Source organism: Bactrocera latifrons, unplaced genomic scaffold (genome assembly GCF_001853355.1).
Source record: "Bactrocera latifrons isolate USDA-ARS-PBARC rearing strain unplaced genomic scaffold, ASM185335v1 scaffold_373, whole genome shotgun sequence".
NCBI classification, from domain to species: domain Eukaryota; kingdom Metazoa; phylum Arthropoda; class Insecta; order Diptera; family Tephritidae; genus Bactrocera; species Bactrocera latifrons.
The window spans coordinates 88,377-107,793 of NW_017537016.1; the positions used below are offsets into that span (position 1 = coordinate 88,377).

A 19,417-nucleotide genomic window follows, 5' to 3' on the forward strand; every position below is an offset into this window, starting at 1 on the left:
CGGTGCATTTTAAAAGTAAGTTATTTAAGTTTTAAATATAATTATTACTTTATTATTATTTTCACAGATTAATTTCTTACATATACATATACATGAAATTACTATATTTCATGGTTTGCCAGTTTACGCAACAGAACATAAGACCCTAGCATTTCATCTTTCCTATCTTTATGCAACCAAAATTATGTTTATACATGTTATCACACCGAATTTTCTGTAGAATTATTAAAATGACAGTTCAATATAAATATTTAGACATTTATTGCTAAATATTATATATATTACTATATACATCGGCAATATTGCATCCAATATTTATATCGATAGTTACCTTGCGGGGAATGTATGAAATCAACACTCCATTAATATGTTTTGTAGCATTGCATAAAGTTATACTATAAAATACATTGATACACACAGGCACGTCTGTACAACGTATTGTAGACTATAAAATCTTTACAGAAATAATACTTCCTTTAATAAATTTGTACGTCGTACTTTAATTGAACAATAATCAATATGAAAAAACTGCTCATTCATCTTTTAAACTTCCGTTATCCGTAACTATTTCAAGGCGCCTGATTGATTATGTAGGCCGTGGAGAGGACATTAAAAAACCTTCGAAACTCCTCTGCTCTCGTAGTAGCTATTGTATTTGTTGGAGATTTCAGACAGACTCTTAATGTCGTTAACAGAGGTACGCGAGCARATATCATCAAAGCATGCTTAATACCGTCGCCCTTATGGACTTCGATTGAAAATATAAAATTACTAATTACTAATATGAGAGCTCATCTTCATGGAATCCCTGACAGTCATTTTGCACAGCAACTTGGGCAAGGAATTTTCTAAACTCCAAACTTAAGCAGCAATTGTAATATTCTTCTGCATGAGTCTCTAGGCTAAATAGTCTATAGTTTAGAAATTTAATATGTGCAGTACCGATAATTTTCACGAAAAGGAATTTCAATGGTTGTGTTCTTGGGCAATAGTGCCACCCAGGTATGACAGTGTCATCGAAATAAACTACTCATTATCTCCAGGAGTTTTTAAATTCATCAAACATCAAACCTTCTAGAATGCCCCCACATGAATTCTTTTGGATGAGTCTCTAGGCTAAATAGTCTATAGTTTAGAAATCTAATATGTGCAGTACCGATAATTTTCACGAAAAGGAATTTCAATGGTTGTGTTCTTGGGCAATAGTGCCACCCAGGTATGACAGTGTCAACGAAATAAACTACTCATTATCTACAGGAGTTTTTAAATTCATTAAACATCAAACCTTCTAGAATGCCACCACATGAATTGCCCTTCAAAATTGGAATTCCAATTATAATTTTGAGGAATTAAAGTCCTCCAAGCTTGTGCAACGGGACTAGGCGGCTTATTAAAAAACTGAAGGACAATTTAATTGTAGCAACCATTATTACCGGCCCAGCAGCAGGTCAACTAGCTCATATTAACGAAAATTCCAAGCGATCTGCCAATCTGATTTAAACGGCTTCAATTTCCGGTGAAAACATATTTCGCTCTAATTATAAACAAGTCCCAAGGCCAGGCTTTCGAATTGGTAGAGATTGTTATAATTCTGTACAACCAAGGAAAACATAGTTGTTATAAATTATATATAAAATTATTTATATAAGAGTCAAGTAATAAGCAATAAGTACAATTGTTAGTATTTCTTATATATAGTCTTCGTTCACTCAATAAGCGTTAAATTTAACTAGTCGATGTTTTATACTTACATACAGAGCGAAGTCAATATAGATCATAAAACGAATATATGTACCTATTAACATTTAGTGCATCGTTGATGAGTTGTACACGCTGTGTAGCTTTTGTTAGGGCTTCCACAGAATCGCGATCGCAAAAGTGATCACACGTACATATGAACAAGTTTTATTTGCTTAACAATTAGATACGTAATTATCACCTGTGGTTTAAATATTTTCACGTAAATGCTATCGGATATAAAAACAAAGTGCATTTCCTTACCGGATGTCAGTGAAGTGTTAACTGTTGCCCTTTGCATTTTGGATGAAAATCTGTGTAAACGCTTAAGAAAGTTATAAGAGATTCTGATTCTGTATATGATTTGTTTGATAGTGATTTAACATAATGAATAGAATTATATTGTTGGGTTTAATTCTTGTGGTGTATTTTGCAATAGTGCACGGAGAAAATTTGTTAAAAACTGAAGGAAACCACTCATATAGAAGCCATAATACAGACTTACAGTTCGAAGCTAGGAGAAGGAAATATCATCATCATCATAAACTATGTAAGAAATTACTTAACTGATTTTAAGAAAACATTGGAGAGGCGTGAGCAGTTCTTAGTAGTAATTAATATTTACATGCAAATTTTTTAGTCACCTAAGGATATCGCTAAGAAAAATTAATTCATAGCCTTTACAATATTTTTGAAACCATTATCAAATACATTGATTTAAAAAAAGTTTACTTCGACTGCTCCGAAGCTATATTATTCTTTAAATATGCATTTTTTTATATAATAAAAGTATATAAAAAGATCTTTATTCTGATTTTGATCGGCCAAGCTATAAGATATACCTTGACAAATGAAAAGTTTTCCATTTTGTACTTGTCTTGTCTTTTTCTACTAGCTTGGGTAGAAAAAGACGTGTGCAAAATTTAATTTTCACTGCCGGAGACTTTTACTTCGTGATTTATTTTTTTAATATTTTAATTTCAAAATTTACTTACTAATTATAACTAAAAATATATATTTTAACTCTTTTCACTCACGTAATAGTTTTGTTCACAATATATGTGATGACCACGATGGTTTCCGAGGTTACATTTATAAATATTGTGTCACGATTACAAGTTTAGGAAAAGTTTAAGCGATTTTGTTGATTAATTATCACTTTTCACTTTCAATAATGGTCTACCTTACTTTCGTGCATGTTTCTTTATTATGGCTACACATGTGAAATCTTTTTATCAAAAATAGAGCAAATCACTGGTAATCGGTATAAATTTATTTATCTACAATATGAATACATGAGAGACTTGATATTAGTTGTTGGTATCAATGTGAATGGTGAAAGTGAAGTGGTACCTTTTTAATATAGTATATGTTAAGAAAAATTAACATGTTATGGTGTTTACTGAATATACATATACGTATATTTATATTTAAGTATATTAAGCAATTAAACATTTAATAACGATTGCAAAAATGAAAAAAATTGAATGAGCCCTTTACAAGTAATTTGCATTAAACCCTACATACATATTTATTAAGAAAATATACTAATCACCTAATAACAAAAAAGGGACTATTTAGTAGAGTCCGACCGATTAATTTACATCGGCATCGGTCACTTTAAATTGGAAGGCATTCTAGGTATATTTTTTTCACTTGTTAATTGCGTTAAAGTTTAAAATATTTAAATTAGTTATACAAAGATCTTTTATCATAGATCATACCGATAATGTTGAATCAGAAGATACGTTTAGTTAAGTTCAGGGCATACGTAGTGTGACCGCCAAATACGGTATAAAACGTTAAAAAATTTTCTATGTTTTATATTTATCATATACATATAGATTTATCAATTGAATATTGGAGAATCATTGTACAGAGAAAAATACACAAAATATGCAGAATACAGAATACAACTCCAGAGAATTTGGAAAAAAAGTTGTTTTGAGGTATATGCGTGTAAGTTTGAATTGATCGGCTATATTTTAGACTGACTATTTGGAAATATGAATTTTTCGTCACCTGAAGTACAAAATAACGTAACAACATTTTCGTAAATTTACAGTGGCATGAATGAAACACGAAATAAAATGGAACATGTGAAAAAAAAATTTAATATTGATTAAAACTGGTTTATATCTGAGGGCAGAACCTAAAAATGTTGGACATATGTAATATTATGTATGTTATTTGAAGTAGTGAATCGTAATCAATAAGACCCTCAATTTCGAATTTTTTGATCATACGTTATTTTGCATTTCAGGTGACGATATGTATGTATAAACTTGATTATTTCGAAAATTCACAGCGTCCTCACTGTTTCTAAGATATATGATATGGAAACTAATATTTGTGAGACTATATTAAAAAAAAACTAGATTCATTCGACGACGCTAATCGAAACACGTGAAAAGTGTCCAAAATGTTAACCTTTGGAACTTTCATAACACAGTCATGAGGTTCAATTGGACGCCTGCTATTCACTTTGTTTGATTAATATATCTTAACCAATCGGTCCTCTTAATAGTAATATTTTCAAATTTTGCCACCAAAGCTCCTATTTGCTCGTGAAGGAAGCTTAAAAAATACTTTTCCACTTTTCCGAATAGTTTTTTAGGGCTGCAGGACATCTACATACTATCTATGTAAATGCATGCATATATACGTACATATATAGCGATTGATTTCTAAATTGGTTGGAGAAAACTCAAAAATACGTTTTTCTCTTCATTATAATATTAGCTTATTAATTTTTCACTTTTAATAAAAAGAAAGAAATCTGCATATATGTATGTATGTACGTATTGTGATTTGCATCTTCCTTATGTTAACATAAGAACTAAATTTAGTGTTATGTTGCAACAGTAATTTATAAAATTATTGTAAAACTTACAGATAGAAATAACTAAAAAATGTATTAATACATACTAAGGCAGTTTTTAAAGTTAGATGTTGCTATTTAGCAATACATTTAAAAAATATATATGCACATAAGTAATACTCTTAAGATCAAAGATACCAGATATATACAAATATTTAAATGCATGTTTCTTTATTTTCAGGGTACCTTTGGGGATGGCATGCTTTGGCTATTGCCTATTGGGTTAAAGTGAAACTTATTGTTGTGGGCTTCTTCGTTGGCAGTGCGATATTCGTAGCTTTACGATATGCCTGGCCTCATAAATGTTCTACCGGTATCGTTCATGACTCCCCCACAATTGTTTATGATCATCCGCCGTAAGTTGTAACAAAATAATTCAAATGAAAAAAGTTTAAGGTGATTCATATTTATAACACAGGCCTGCATTTGCTAACGATCATGTGCCTTATTCTTTCGATCATTCGCCCCAATTCGATCATTCATTTTCCAATTCAGACTCTGTTGATCCTTATTCTGCCTACGCTGGATCGTATTCCCAAGATATTACATCTACTGCAGAAGTGGTACCGCCAACGGCAGCAGACACTCACAGGGTCGGTCGTAGGAGTGTGCATTACTCCACAAGAGTGAAACGTCAACAATCACAATCCGAATATTTAGGAAAAACCGAGGATAGGTATGTTCATGCATTCGCTGACCTTGGTTAGAGGCATTAGTTTCCATCAGCAAAAACCGCCAAATTAGGTTATCATATAAGATTTATTTGGTTTTACTAATTTTTAAATATTATTTATATTACAATAATTTCGGTTTTCAGAATTGCCGAATTGATGTTTGATTTCTTAGGCCTGGATTCAATGGCTTGTCGACGACGTTTCATCTGTGAGATGGAGTTTCGATCACGACTTAATCCACTTAGCGGTATGGCTTTTCGAATTTTGGGTCGTGGTTTTTTTGAAAATTACATGAATGCTCGCAATAAACTTGGTCGGGCGAAATCATTCACTGAATGCTCTGCGGTTAACCCAGAGTGTAAATTTATAGAGCAAAATTCCTCGGATTCAGTATCACCGGAAGATCCAGAAGAATCCAGTGGTGCTATTGCCACTCAAGATGAAAATGAAATTATCGGCAGTTCAGAAGAAAGTCAAGTTAATAATCCTAGCGTTAATGTGGAAATTCAAAATGAAGGGAATTTACAAGCGGAACGTAGGTATATAAAATTCCTTAGACATAGTAATCTAGATGGCTCAAAAATATTGAAACGAGACGTGGATTAAACTGATTGCCCGAATGTACGAACAACTCTAAATTAACTTATATATGTACATATATATGTATAGCCATTAGTGCACGTTGTTCACTAAACTTAAAAATTATTTATGTGTTATTTATATAATCGTTAAACTTATATATATATACATATATGCTAACTAAAGCTAAGCAGTATTTAATTTTTTTATTAATGAAAAACGATATGTGGTTTGATGTAAATAATTTATTCTGTCTAAGAGTGTACTTTTATTTTTATACATTGAATAATAAATTTAAAACACTTAATTGGCGTCAATATTTTATTTAGATAATCGACAATAATTCTATGCACTGCGAACGACTGATACTGGGTTAGGATTATATTCTTTTAGCTTTTTTTTTTGTTACTGAATTTATTTGATCAGCAATTTTATCAATTTTTTTTTGATTTATTGGTTCCACACTACGTATTTCCTTTTTCCTGCTGCTTTCCTGCTTTTGTGCAAAATCCCGAGCTATATCATTTCCTTTATTCCAAACAAAATTTAGGAAGTCCATAGCAATATCTTGTTTAAAGAAAGCAATTGATACTAAAGCCACTAAAATTAGAGCTGAAATTGAATTTTGATTCAAATCCGCTTCAGCTGTGCGAATCTCTGGTTTGAAGTTCATTTCAATAAATATAGAGCTAGTCTCTGCCACAAATGTTTCCGATGGTAATATATAAGAATAAGTCTTATCGGAAAGCGTCGATTTCAGTTCCACTGTGTAGCTCTTACCATCCAGCGGTATGCGCGGAAGAAATACCATAATGCCAGGATTGTAATTTGATTTCATGTTTAAAGGAGTTTCAATACGTTGCGAGTAAATCGGTGAATCAGATGCACCTTTACGGTACATCAAAATTCTAAATGTTTTATAGTGATCATTTAGGGTAGTACTAATACGTACTATTACATCAACGAATTTTATAGGACTTATGGCGATAAAATTGACTCCACGTATATCACTTTGCGCTATTTTTACGATCCGAGTTTCAGGAATTGAGCGTGCAATATTTGAATCAGGCCTGTCAACATCTTTGGGTTTTAAAACATAAGTACATCCTGGTTGCAGTCCTCGCAAACGATACTGCCCGTTATTTTCACTTGTGGTTTCTTCTTGTTGATGTTGACAATTTTCGTCAGATAGGGCTTCGATATTTATTTGCCCGAAAGGTTCACCATTTAGCGAATTTATCGATCCAAAAATGGAATACGCCACTCGTTTTCCGCTAAACAATATTTGAGGCATTCAAAATAAAATACTAACTTTTTTAATTTTATTTTTAATACTTACATAATTTCTAATTTAAGAGTTTCCCCATCCTTGATATCAATCATTTTCGATGAAGGTTGAAATTTATATTCTTTCATCATGGGTCGTAAATAATAACGTGAAGGTGAAAGTGAATGGAAATTAATAGGCTGTTCTGTGGTGATCAAATTCCTACGATAACTTTCTGCACCGCTTAACGACAGTAAAACACCACTTAATATTTTGCCATTCTCATCTTTGACATTAACAATAATCTCACATAATTTATGCACTTGAAATGAAGATGTTTCCCAATTGAATTCAGAGAAAACATATGACTCTTTCTCAGCTTTTAATTCATATTTGAGATTCTCGTCAATAGGTCCAAATGTGAATTCCCCGTTAATATTGGTATGCAAAATTTGTGCAGTCAGTTCTGGATTCTCTGGATGATTTAAAATAATTGTAGCATTTGCCATAGTAGGCACTACTTTTCCTTTTATGATTAAGCCTCGCTTAGCGATGAAATTAAATGCAATGTCTACACAATCATGACTTCCTACTAATTCCTTAGTTTGAGGAGAAAAAAGTAACAAATCGCTTTGCGGTGTAACATGTATTATTTCCTGGGGTTGCAAGTGAGTATCATATCGGAATGAATATTTTCCATCTACTTTATGAGTCTCAGCGAATGGTGTTATAACATTCTTGCCAAGAGTTTTTGATTCCACAATTAAACGTAGAGAATCTATATTTGCATCTGAAGAAAGTATTCGCATACCTATTTTGTGGGCAATAGCAGTAATTATAACAGGTTCTTTATCGGCAGTATTAAACGTTTTAGGTAGATTGTCATCATATAAATGACAACCTTCCAATTTAAATTTGTATGTCCCAAATATAGGAACACAAAATGTGTTCACACCTGTAAGTAATTTCAGAGTATCTGCTGATAATTGTTGTTGCTGAACGGAAACTGCAGTGTCTGTGTAAGAATATTTCATCTGTAGAAAAGTGTGTATTAGTTTTTATTTAATCGTTTTTATTTTAGATTTAATTAGGTTTTTATTTAATCGAATTTCAACTTACAATAGCTCGGTGGCTCGAAATTACAGTAACCTCATATCCTCTTTGAAGGAAGGGTGGTGCAGTTTGTGTAACTGTAGCAACGTTGACAAAGACCGTTGTGGAATCAAAGCACAAGTTCTCCTTACTTATAGTTAACTCATACGCACCCGGAAGTATATCTTTGAATAAGTACTTGCCACCTTTATGGACATAATTGTAAGTTATATGTTAAATTTTTTCGCAAAATAATTACCTTTTGCTGTTAACTTTTCCACTTGCCCTGTTCGCTGCCCTTCTGAATTTATTGAATGCAGTGTAATTTCTGCTGCAGTACATGCCTCAGGAGCATCCGGAAGACATTTTACTTCTCCAGACAAAGTTGCACGTAGTTGTGAAAATAAAATATCCTTGAGCGGTTGGTATTGTACGTCGATTTGTTGCTGTAGTGGGAAAAATTGTATACCACTAGTTTTATCTGAGTCTGTTGTCAGGACTTCAATATTGTATTTTCCACTTGATAAATATGTACACCAATCTCCAGATTCGGGTTTGCTCGAAACCGTTGTGTGAAAAACGGATGAATGCTTTGTAATACCAACAACATATGATTTTTGTGAAACTACTTTTCCACAAACTTCGAAAGTTATTGGCACTATAGCATCAATATTTGTTGTATTTATCTTTAAATCGACTTCTCGTTCACTGAACTGATAGTGTGGGCATTCTGCTCGAAGTTTATAATGTCCAGGCCTTATATTTTCCAACGTAAAGCTACCATCTATATCCGATTTTGCTACAACTTGATCATTCAAAATTATTAAAGCACCTTCTATAGGTGATCCAATATGTGAATTAAGTACTTTCCCAGCGACAGTAAAACCAGTAATCTAACAAACAGTTTTATTATTACCATAATAAATCAAATAAAGTTATACTTACTTTAAATTCCTCTCTTATAAAGAGTGTGTCTTTTTCCACTTCCAATTCTATGAATATTGGTGTTATGTGTAATTTATTTGCGGAATTTTCCACAATTGGTTGCACCAAATATTTGCCCGGTGGAACTCCTTTGAATATATAATTACCTTTCCTATCCACTGATGTTTGGCAAGACGAATGTATTTCATAATTTAAATTATTAACTGATAATTCAACATATCTTCCTTGTTCGCATAATAATAAAAGTTGTTGCTTTTAAGTTAAATCAAGATTATTAGGTAATCACATACACGTACAATAATATAATCTTACCCCTTTCTCTCTGAATAATGCCAAGTTAATGCCGTCGATTAATTGACCATTCGAATTAAAATGCCCGAGTACATCAAAACCTCCTACAACTAATGAATTATCTGGCAATTCAGTATTGCCACTTTCCACTAAAACGTTGTGTTCCGATTTTGAAAAATGCCATCTCGGATGTGTAGCATACAATTTGTATTTTCCTGGTATTATGGGGGTAAAGGAGAAAATTCCATATGTATTAGTCACAACAAGACGTTCCTCGCTTTCAGCTTCCGAAATTAAATGAACGCTTACGCCCTGCACACCACTATTATCTCGACCAGCAAGTGCTACTTTCCCAGTAATACCAAAACCTTTAAACACAAAGTTCACGTCTTTGCCTTGACTACAAATATCATTTCTTCCATCAAAATTAAGTTCCACCTGTAGTGGCTCGAAACTCCAACCTGGTGGCGGCGACACTTGTAAGATGTATTCACCCTTATCATAAATAGGCAAAAAATAATATCCATTTGAAGGAGAACAGTCGGTTTTATCCTTTAAAGAGCCCTGTTTTGTCAATCTAAATAAAAGTAAATCATTTTAATGTTATAGGTTAGTAGCCAAAAGTAATCTGACAAATCATGTGAACACCACGGTGCAATTGATTTTACTTACAACTTTACTTCTACCTTGGAAAAATCAATTTCTGCATGACTTTTTATAAAGCCTCCACACCCTAGCACATCATCGGCTTTTGAATAATGGAGAATGCTACTACATTGTGTTAGTAATATTAAACAAATTATTCGAAATACGTTCATTTCATCTAAATGGTAGGAACTGTCGGTAATAAATATATGATTTATAATGATTACCTACTGTTTCTACAGGTAATAGTTAATATCGCGTTAATCTTATCAGCGGCAATATTACTCAATTAGGCAGCACAGCGTTTGGTAGTCAATAGTCAAGGCAATATATTCTCGCACAAAAACATCAATAAAAATAGTTTAAAAATTAAAACTCCCAACATATATTACGATTACGAATTACTATATAGTGGTTGCTAAATATGTGAGAAACTATTTAAATCTTTTTATGGTATGTTAAAACAACTGATTTTGAGTTTTCAAGAGTTAATAAAAACATTTAAGTTGGTTAGTTCTCAATTAATAAATGTTTTTAAAAAATTTTAATGGAAAATTAATAATATAATGCGTCATTTTATTTGTTTTAAATTTTTTTATTATTGGCCTTGATTGGGTAGGATCTCAATCTGGCCGTCCCTCGTTTCCAGTTGTGAAACGTCAAAAACCTCCTGAACTCTGTTAACTGATAACTTACAAAGTTCTGGAATTTTTAACGTTTGGCAATTGCTATGCCATTTCTAGTGAGAGATAAGTTAATAATCTCATTATCTCTGCTGGCCTTGTGTCTTAACTAGCTACCAGCAAGAAAAAGACTAACATTTATTCTCACAAAGAAAAAACAATGAAAAAGTAATGAAATGGAACCAATTAGGAAGATATCAAAATATTTTTTTTACAATAATTTTATATCAACACTTGAAATTCAATCTAATAAAAATAAACTAAATTAAAATAATTGCGTCAAATATTGCTTTTATACACGTATGCTTTAAGAGCTGATTTTTATATGATAGTAAATAGTTTCACTAGTAAATGCTAGCAGATCTCTCAGCTTTTAACGCTCTCAACTTGCGCTCTATTCTGCTAGTTTTGGTTCAGAAACGCTTTTCCGGCAGAAATTGCATTAGCTAGTAATAGTTAGGAGATAAGAAACAAAGCTAATAATAAAAGTGTGAATGTATTGCAAGTTGAAGCAATTTTTTGATCGTGTAACGTTGGGGTAAGTTTGTAAAAAATTTGAATGTATTGAGTTTTTTAATTACTGGAAAATATCGAGCCTGGCAACCTTGCATTGTAAGAAAGCAATAAGTTCATTTCCTATGGGAAAAATTCAATTTATGCGGATATCCCACGTAACGAACGATAGAAGCGATGGTGAGTATTCATTTGGATTGCACTCTTATAAGTTATGTAGTATCAACACAATTAAATTCATACAAAGACGGCGTTCAGATGACGTCCTCTCGTTTACAAACGCCGGTTTGGGCGAAAAAACAGTCCCTCGTCGTTGGGCTTACTCAAACCGTGCAACTCAGCTTTACAATTTACTGTTAATAAAGAAACGTTGAATAAAAATACAGGAACAGCTATAAACATAGTTTTGAAATTAAAAAAAAGTACTACTATTCTCATCAGGCTAAGAGTGATTTCACTATTATTTACAATTTAGTATACAATAGAACATTAAATAAGCTTGAAATCAATAAATATACTGTGATCTTTAAAATAAGCGTTTATTAAAGTTTCAGAACTTCGAACTTTGATTTTGCAGAAACAATGAATTTTACACAATTTTTGTGAAGGGTAAAGTTTTGTGTAAGAAAAATTTTCCCCTTCCCGAGCGCAATAAGAACTATTTTGAGCTAGTATTTTTCAGTTTTTCACTCCCAAAAAAAAATAATTTTATTTAAAGTTTTGAGAATAATTTTTGAATTAACATAATCACAATCATAAAACTAGCCTTAAATATTTGAAAGAAAACTTGATAATATTGAAGACAGGGGTTTTACCAATTTAATGGAGTTTCCGCATCCCTAACTAAAGCGTTAAAAAGTAAAATTGTAATTTTTCTGAAAATATCTTATCGAGCGATGTTTAATGCTTGTAAAAATGGATATAAATATTATTAATAAATGAAATTGTTTTGCTTTTTATTTCTTTTGCACTAATTTTAGAATTTAAGTGAGAATTTGTCGTAAAGTTGCCGCTTTATTTTGGGATGAAAATTAATATTTTCGAGTTAGATACTCTTAATAATCCGAAAATACTTCCGTTATTTTAGGGTTATCTCTGGTTCAATGTGTTGTTTTCCAAAGAGTAAATGAATTTCTTTCATTGGTTAATGATACGTTTTTAAACCTTTTAATTTCCTTAGTATAGAAGTGATAAATTTGTAACAGCTTATGCATGTAAATCAAAGGAGCGTTTTCTGATGGTCGTCGGTCGCCGTTCACAAAGTACTTGTATAGTGGACCTAATTTTTTGGGAGCAAAGTAAAAAATAAAACAAAAATAAAACACAGCTCAAGCCTTTCAAAATAATTGTATTGTGAATTGCTCACTCTGCAACCTTATAAATTATGCTCTAACTTTAGAAAAATATTTAAAACATATGGAATAATAATATTCACATATGCACGTATATATAGTATATAACATATGCAAATACGGACACATATGTATGTATATATATATGGATCAGTTAATGCTTTTTGCAATTAATTATATACATACATATAATAAATGTACTATATATATTATAAACTGTACAGTATTCCGTATTAATGTGTACGTATCTTGTGAGCAAACATCACGCTCCTTTTGGAGCGATAGCATATGTCATATTATATAATGTATTTGTATGCGTATTTTATAGTTAAATATCAATATATACATTTTTAATTTCCCCTCAGGGAAATTCAGTAGTCATAAATTAGCTAAGAACTAGTATAAATCGCAGCAAATCTTTAAGAAAGCTTCACTATATTTTAGCATGCTAATATTTTATAGTGATATACATACATATCTAATGCTTAAAATAAAAAGATTAAAATAAAATAATAAAAATACGTAAATTTGATATAATTACGTTGACATCAAATGGATGGATAGTAATTTGTTAAAAGTTGTAAATTAGTTTTATTATTACTTATTTTTTTAATGCTTCACTGCAGTACTTATGAGAATACATAAACAGAGGCCTATCTTCATATGCATGTTTGTATTTCTTTACGTAGGAAGTGAATGTACTCAAGAGATTCCATTCAGTTTTAAGCGAAGTATTTAGCCGTTCGGACGTCGTACTTTCCAACAACACAAGTGCAATAAAAACAACAATTCCTGAGTGTTAATCAGATGCAAATTAAATAAATGAGTAGTCCAAAATATTTGTTTGTGTAATAGGCCTTTGCCGATCTCATCATATACTGATGAATTTGAGTCATATGTATGGATACATATACTTGTACATATGTATATTAAGCTTGTATTCAGACTCATATGCTACATATACAAACTTATGTCAAATACTGATAGTTTCGGTGATAGAAGAATCTTGTGAAGCTAAAAATTGTTGATAAGAAATGTATGTAAACACATAAATATACATACAACGCGAATCTTGGTTCCGACATTTTTATATTCTTTATTATTATTGTTTTATAGAAATAGATAAATTGACTATCAAATTATGAAACAATACATACAATATATGGTACATTTAGTGGCTTGCAAGTGTTAAAACTTATAAACATTAGTACATAAACGGACTTTTAATGTGTAGTAAGAACATTGCTGATTAGCTTTCGTGCTTTGCATTATTATATATTAATTATGACAACGGAAACCCTTAAGCCCTTTCTATCAACGTCCCGCCGAGTGGATAGCGTTACTACAATGCGCTTGAGCACCACATCACATTGTCAACAAGGCTTCAACTTTAAGCGGATAATTTTCGGCACATTTGCTGTGGTTTTATTTTTATGTTTGTTTGGTTTTATGGTGAGTTTATCAATTAATTGATTAAGTATATTAAGACCCGGTATCTTCAACAAGAGACTTTCTTAAGTTAGATGAAATTTGAAGTGCAGCTCCCTTACGGTTTCTCCAACTTATTTAATAGCTTTGCCCGTTACTCTCTGGCCCGTTTTTGTTTTTTTTTACTTTTTTTCATAGAAATTTTTATTCCGTGTTGCGAATATTAAGAAAAACAAGTAAGGAAGGGCTAAGTTCGGGTGTCACCGAACATTTGATACTCTCGCATCAAATACCGTATTTGTGTAAAGTTTTATTCCGCTATCATCATTGGTTCCTATATGTATATATTATACAGAGAAGGCATCAGATGGAATTCACAATAGCATTATATTGGAAGAAGGCGTGGTTGTGAACCGATTTCACCCATATTTCGTACATGTCATCAGGGTATTAAGAAACTATTATGTACCGAATTTCATTGAAATCGGTTGAGTACTTCCTGAGATATGGTTTTTGGTCCATAAGTGGGCGACGCCACGCCCATTTTMAATTTTTAAARAAAGCMTGGRTGCAGCTTCYTTCTGRYATTTCTTYCGTAAAATTTAGTGTTTCTGACGTTTTWTGTTAGTCGGTTAACGCACTTTTAGTGATTTTCAACATAACMTTTGTATGGGAGGTGGGCGTGGTTATTATCCGATTTCTTCCAKTTTTGAACTGTATATGGAAATGCCTGAACGGAACAACCCTGTAGAGTTTGGTTGACATAGTTATAGTAGTTTCCGAGATATGTAAAAGAAACTTAGTAGGGGGCGGGGCCACGCCCACTTTCCAAAAGAATTGTGTCCAAATATGCCCCTCCCTAATGCAATCCTTTGTGCCAAATTTCACTTTAATATATTTGTTTATGGCTTAGTTTTGACACTTTATAGGTTTTCGGTTTTCGCCATTTTGTGGGCGTGGCAGTAGGCTAATTTTGCCCATCTTCGAACTTAACCTTCTTATAGAGCCAGGAAATACGTGTACCAAGTTTCATCATGATATCTCAATTTTTTCTCAAGTTACAGCTTGCACGTACGGACTGACAGACGGAAATCCGAATTTCAACTCTACTCGTCACCCTGATCACTTTGGTATATATAATCCTATATCTGACTCTTTTAGTTTTAGGACTTACAAACAACCGTTATGTGAACAAAACTATAATACTCTCTTTAGCAACTTTGCTGCGAGAGTATAAGAATTAAGCAAATCGGTTGAGTAGCTCGACCGGAATCATGTCCGCCAGTTCAAAAAGAGTGTTTTGAGGAAAAGTTGAGTAGTGCACTCAACGTCGAGCAGATATATTATTTCTGGGCCTTTTTCGAAACCTTCCAATGTTAAAGTGGGTGTCTACATTACTTCTAAGGGTACAAAGGAATAGAAAATGTAAAATAATAAATGCAAAATATGGTTTTTTTAATAATGCTTATTAAATACAAATCCGGAAATGAGCAAAAAATACTAAGACTTTGTTCATAATTTTAAAATTCATAATTTAATCCATTCCTCGATACATTTATTAGCCTTCAAAGCACGTAGCTATTAACTTTTATTTTCTTTAATTGACGCAAAAGGTTGTCTTTCTATAATTCCGGCCTCTTTTTATACTCTTGCAACCAGTTGCTACAGAGTATTATAGTTTTGTTCACCTAACGGTTTTACGAATCACCTCAAACTATTCAAGCTAGATAGAGGGTTATATATATATATATACATATATATAAATGATCAGGACGACGAAAAAAGTTGAAATCCAGGAGTATGTGGGTAGTACAAAAAAAATTTCGAGTTTGTAGATAGGCGTAATCGGACCACTGCCACAAGTTTAATGTACATATCTCCAAAACCACTTAAAGAGAATTTAATTAACAATTCAACTTTATAAATATAGTAAAAATAGTTCAATATAAAAAATAAAATTTAATTAAGAATTCCACTTTATAAATGTATGTACATATATACTATATATCTATTTCAGTATGTTCATTTTCGGCGTATTTCTCAAATTGAAACGAATATTCAACATTTGACGAAAAAAATATTGCAAATGCAAGAACGACTGGACCTGACGAATTTAAACGATTTGGGTGATTATGAAAATGAGGTAATTATATGTAAATGAACATTGCATTAAATTAAATTAATGTAAATTAAAACAACAATGGAAGGACAATGATCAGGATCAAGTAAAAAGTCTGCTGTAATTAATAAACAGAATCTTCGTCTTGGGAGGTATATGGGCAAACCAGAGGTAGTCCTTCTAATTATAGCCCATGAATACAATCGCTTTCGAGGCCATGTGAAGTCAAGGACTTCCTCTCTGCGCGCTCTAACGAATGTGGGAGAACTTCCTCGAATAGAAAGGTTATATAGTCGAAAATTTTATGGTATTTAGCGTAGAATTAAAGGATTATAACAACTACGACTGCGTTGTTTGAATACCATCTTGTCGGACCAATTTTAATGCTACTATACTTTTGTCAGTATATATAATTTCCTTTATTTACCCACAAAATGTAAGGCTAGGCTCATTTCGTTATAGAATTTTTATATTGTAAATATTTATGTTTTAAAATAATTTAGTACGATACCGTAATTATTGATCAACCAAAAATATCACGAAATGCTGGAGGAAAATTTAGCCAAGGATATGAACCAGATTATTACGAAAATGAATCTGATTATACTGAGTTTAGAAACGAGTTCCCCGTTATGAACTATGACGAGGATGAAGATGATGAAGCAAAAAATTACATTATTAATGACGATTCTAAAGGAAATGAAGATGAAGATGATGAAAACGTTATGGAAACATCAGATGATGGCGATTTATATGATAATTTTTCCAAATTCAATGACTCACGAAAAAATAACACAAGGTACAAAATTTTTATTTTTTAACTTATTCATACTTCAAACAAAAAATATTCATTTACACTTTCAGTGCGCGTAATCCGCGTGCCATTGAATCAGAACTATTTAGCAAAGACGATCAGAAATCTAAAATCATAGACTTAAGAAAAAGTGCTGATGAATCTTTGGATGCTCTTAATCACCCTAAGAATATGGTGATACTTAGGTAGGTATATAAACGATTTTCATGGCAGCACGTCCTCTTTCGTAAATTATATCAGCTTACATATGTAAGTAACACATACTGTCTTGCAGGGATAATTGATTAGACAAATTACGCCGATTAATTTTTCGTCATTATCCTTAACGTGTTAAAATAACATCCATTTTCCACTAAAATATAAGTATGTACTATATGTGTAAACATCCAGCGAAACAAAAAATGAAGCACTCAATATATTTTGTAAACTGTCCGCTGAGAATTCTAGTAACCCGATAAATTTAATATTAAAGTTTTTGTATCTTATTTTCATAATGTTTGCAAAAAATTATTAAGTTCTAAATTTCACGGTTATATGTATGCTAAATCATCAAAATATACGGTGTATGGTGAATTCAGTTTCTACAAAATTAATTATTGTAGCCAAAAAATCCTTTTATGTATCTTTAATAACTTGTGGTGTCACCTATAGCGTTTATGACACTTTTAACATTTTTATACCCTGAAAAGGGAATATCAAGTTTGAAACACCCAGAAGGAAGCGTCGGAGACCCTATAAAGTATATATATAAATGATCAGTATGTTGAGCTGAGTCGATTTGACCCTGTCCGTCTGTCCGTATATATACGAACTAGTCCCTCAGTTTTTAAGATATCGTTTTGAAATTTCGCAAACGTCATTTTCTCTTCAAGAAGCTGCTCATTTGTCGAAACTGCCGATATCGTACCACCATAACATATAGCTGCCATACAAACTGAACGATCGGAATTAGGTGCTTGTATGGAAAACTTTTTTATTTGGAAACATATCTTCATAAAAATTGGCATAGATTATTTTCCTGAACAATGCTATAATATCCGAAGGAATTGTTCCGATCGGGCTACTATAGCATATAGCTGCAATACAATCTGAATCATCGGAATCAAATGCTTGCATGTTAAACTTCCTCATTTGACATTATATCTTCACGAAATTTGGTATGAGTTATTTTTCATATAAATTATGTAATATCGGAAGAAATTGTTCAGATCAGCTCACTATAGCATATAGCTGCCTTCCAAACCGAACGATCGGAATCAGGGGCTTGTATGGAAAACTTTCGCATTTGGCGTGGTATCTTCACGAAATTCGACGTGGAATACTACTTCGAGTAATAATATAATATCCGAAAATATCGTTCAGATCGAATTACTATAGCATATAGCTTCCATACAAACTGTAACTATGTGTCCAGTAAAAAAAATGCGCCTGTGAGGGATATATTAGGTTCGGTGCAGCCGAAGTTAACGTTTTTTCTTGTTTTGGAAAGAATTCGTATAAAGCACTTAATACATATTCGGCGGGCGATTACCGCTTTGAATGGCACTTCTTCCATAATTAGCCTCAATTCAACTATTGTTTTGGATTCTTTTATGCGCATTTTAGCGTTTATCTCAAATGTCAAAATTAATGAATTGACTTAAAAAAATTGTGGAATTAAAAGTCTTCAGTTTATCAGCGTTCATTATTAAAATTGATTCCGATTCGTTCTTGGTTCCCCATATCTGGGATACCATTATATAGGAGGAATGTTTCGCATTAGAGAGAATGCAATTTCCTGTGAATACATCACCATGTCTGTGGCGAACTGTTTAATAACCATCAGGTTCAATAAGGTTAAACTTCGACTAGTCGGAAATCATTACAGTTTACAGTTGCATCCAGTTAAGTTTATTTTTAACCCAACTTAAACGCTTTTCTTTCATTTCTGTGGTCACGATTGCAAAGGCTTTGTGCTTTTTTGATCAACCATTTTCTGACAAAGGCCATTGGTTTGTTTAGGCATGATTTTGTTTTATTTAAAAGAAAGCACGAATTAGCTAATCATACAAGCGTATGCTTGTAAGTTAATGAAATGTTAAGCAAAATGTATATCGAGACTGACAACCCTGCGAATGAGAGATCTAATTTGCTCAAATGTCCGCTTTACGGACGGTAGAAGCGGTGGTGAGTTTTCATTTACATTGAAACAGTGATCAAAAGAGAAACTGTTTGCTGGTGTGGAATAGCATATGGCAGCTTACTACCCAATGTTATACCATAACATATCAGAGTGAGATAATTATGATGTCAAATAGTCTATTGCTAACATTATTTATTTCGCCATTAAAAAATTAAAACTGGAAGTTATCGTCCTCCGAAAGATAAAATTTTAAAACACATATTATTAATACGATA

The 19,417-nt window shown here is 32.1% G+C and overlaps 3 protein-coding genes across 3 annotated transcripts in view; 2 read left to right on the forward strand and 1 right to left on the reverse strand.

Annotated features, from left to right (window-relative positions):
• Positions 1–2,011: 2,011 nt before the first annotated feature.
• Positions 2,012–6,056, forward strand: LOC108972050. The gene is given in 5 exon segments (XM_018938487.1): positions 2,012–2,287; positions 4,800–4,974; positions 5,037–5,294; positions 5,436–5,869; positions 5,872–6,056. Coding segments are annotated over 5 exon segments (1,062 nt in total). The 5' UTR covers positions 2,012–2,124; the 3' UTR covers positions 5,904–6,056.
• Positions 6,057–6,127: 71 nt separating this feature from the next.
• On the reverse strand, positions 6,128–10,313 carry LOC108972052 (nodal modulator 1). The gene is made up of 7 exons (XM_018938490.1): positions 10,139–10,313; positions 9,488–10,043; positions 9,176–9,427; positions 8,490–9,123; positions 8,258–8,436; positions 7,211–8,172; positions 6,128–7,145 (listed from the first exon to the last, which is right to left on the reverse strand). Exons 1-7 carry the CDS (start codon positions 10,282–10,284, stop codon positions 6,251–6,253), a joined length of 3,624 nt encoding a protein of 1,207 aa, XP_018794035.1. The 5' UTR covers positions 10,285–10,313; the 3' UTR covers positions 6,128–6,250.
• A 3,021-nt stretch (positions 10,314–13,334) lies between these two features.
• The window catches only part of LOC108972037 (protein eiger), a gene marked incomplete in the record, with an annotated part of 7,298 nt that continues 1,215 nt past the window's right edge, over positions 13,335–19,417 (forward strand). The window contains 5 exon segments of the mRNA XM_018938464.1: positions 13,335–13,695; positions 13,776–14,111; positions 16,105–16,230; positions 16,710–17,005; positions 17,071–17,205. Of these exon segments, the coding sequence (XP_018794009.1) occupies positions 13,944–14,111; positions 16,105–16,230; positions 16,710–17,005; positions 17,071–17,205 (725 nt within the window).

Excerpts from the sequence above, each read along its gene's own strand:
- LOC108972052 (XM_018938490.1), bottom strand. The coding sequence starts at position 10,284 with ATGAACGTATTTCGAATAATTTGTTTAATATTACTAACACAATGTAGT. Across the intron at positions 9,428-9,487 it reads CATTATTCAGAGAGAAAGGG|CAACAACTTTTATTATTATG; the intron begins GTAAGATTATAT and ends TTAACTTAAAAG. Across the intron at positions 7,146-7,210 it reads ACTCTTAAATTAGAAATTAT|CGGAAAACGAGTGGCGTATT; the intron begins GTAAGTATTAAA and ends AATATTGTTTAG.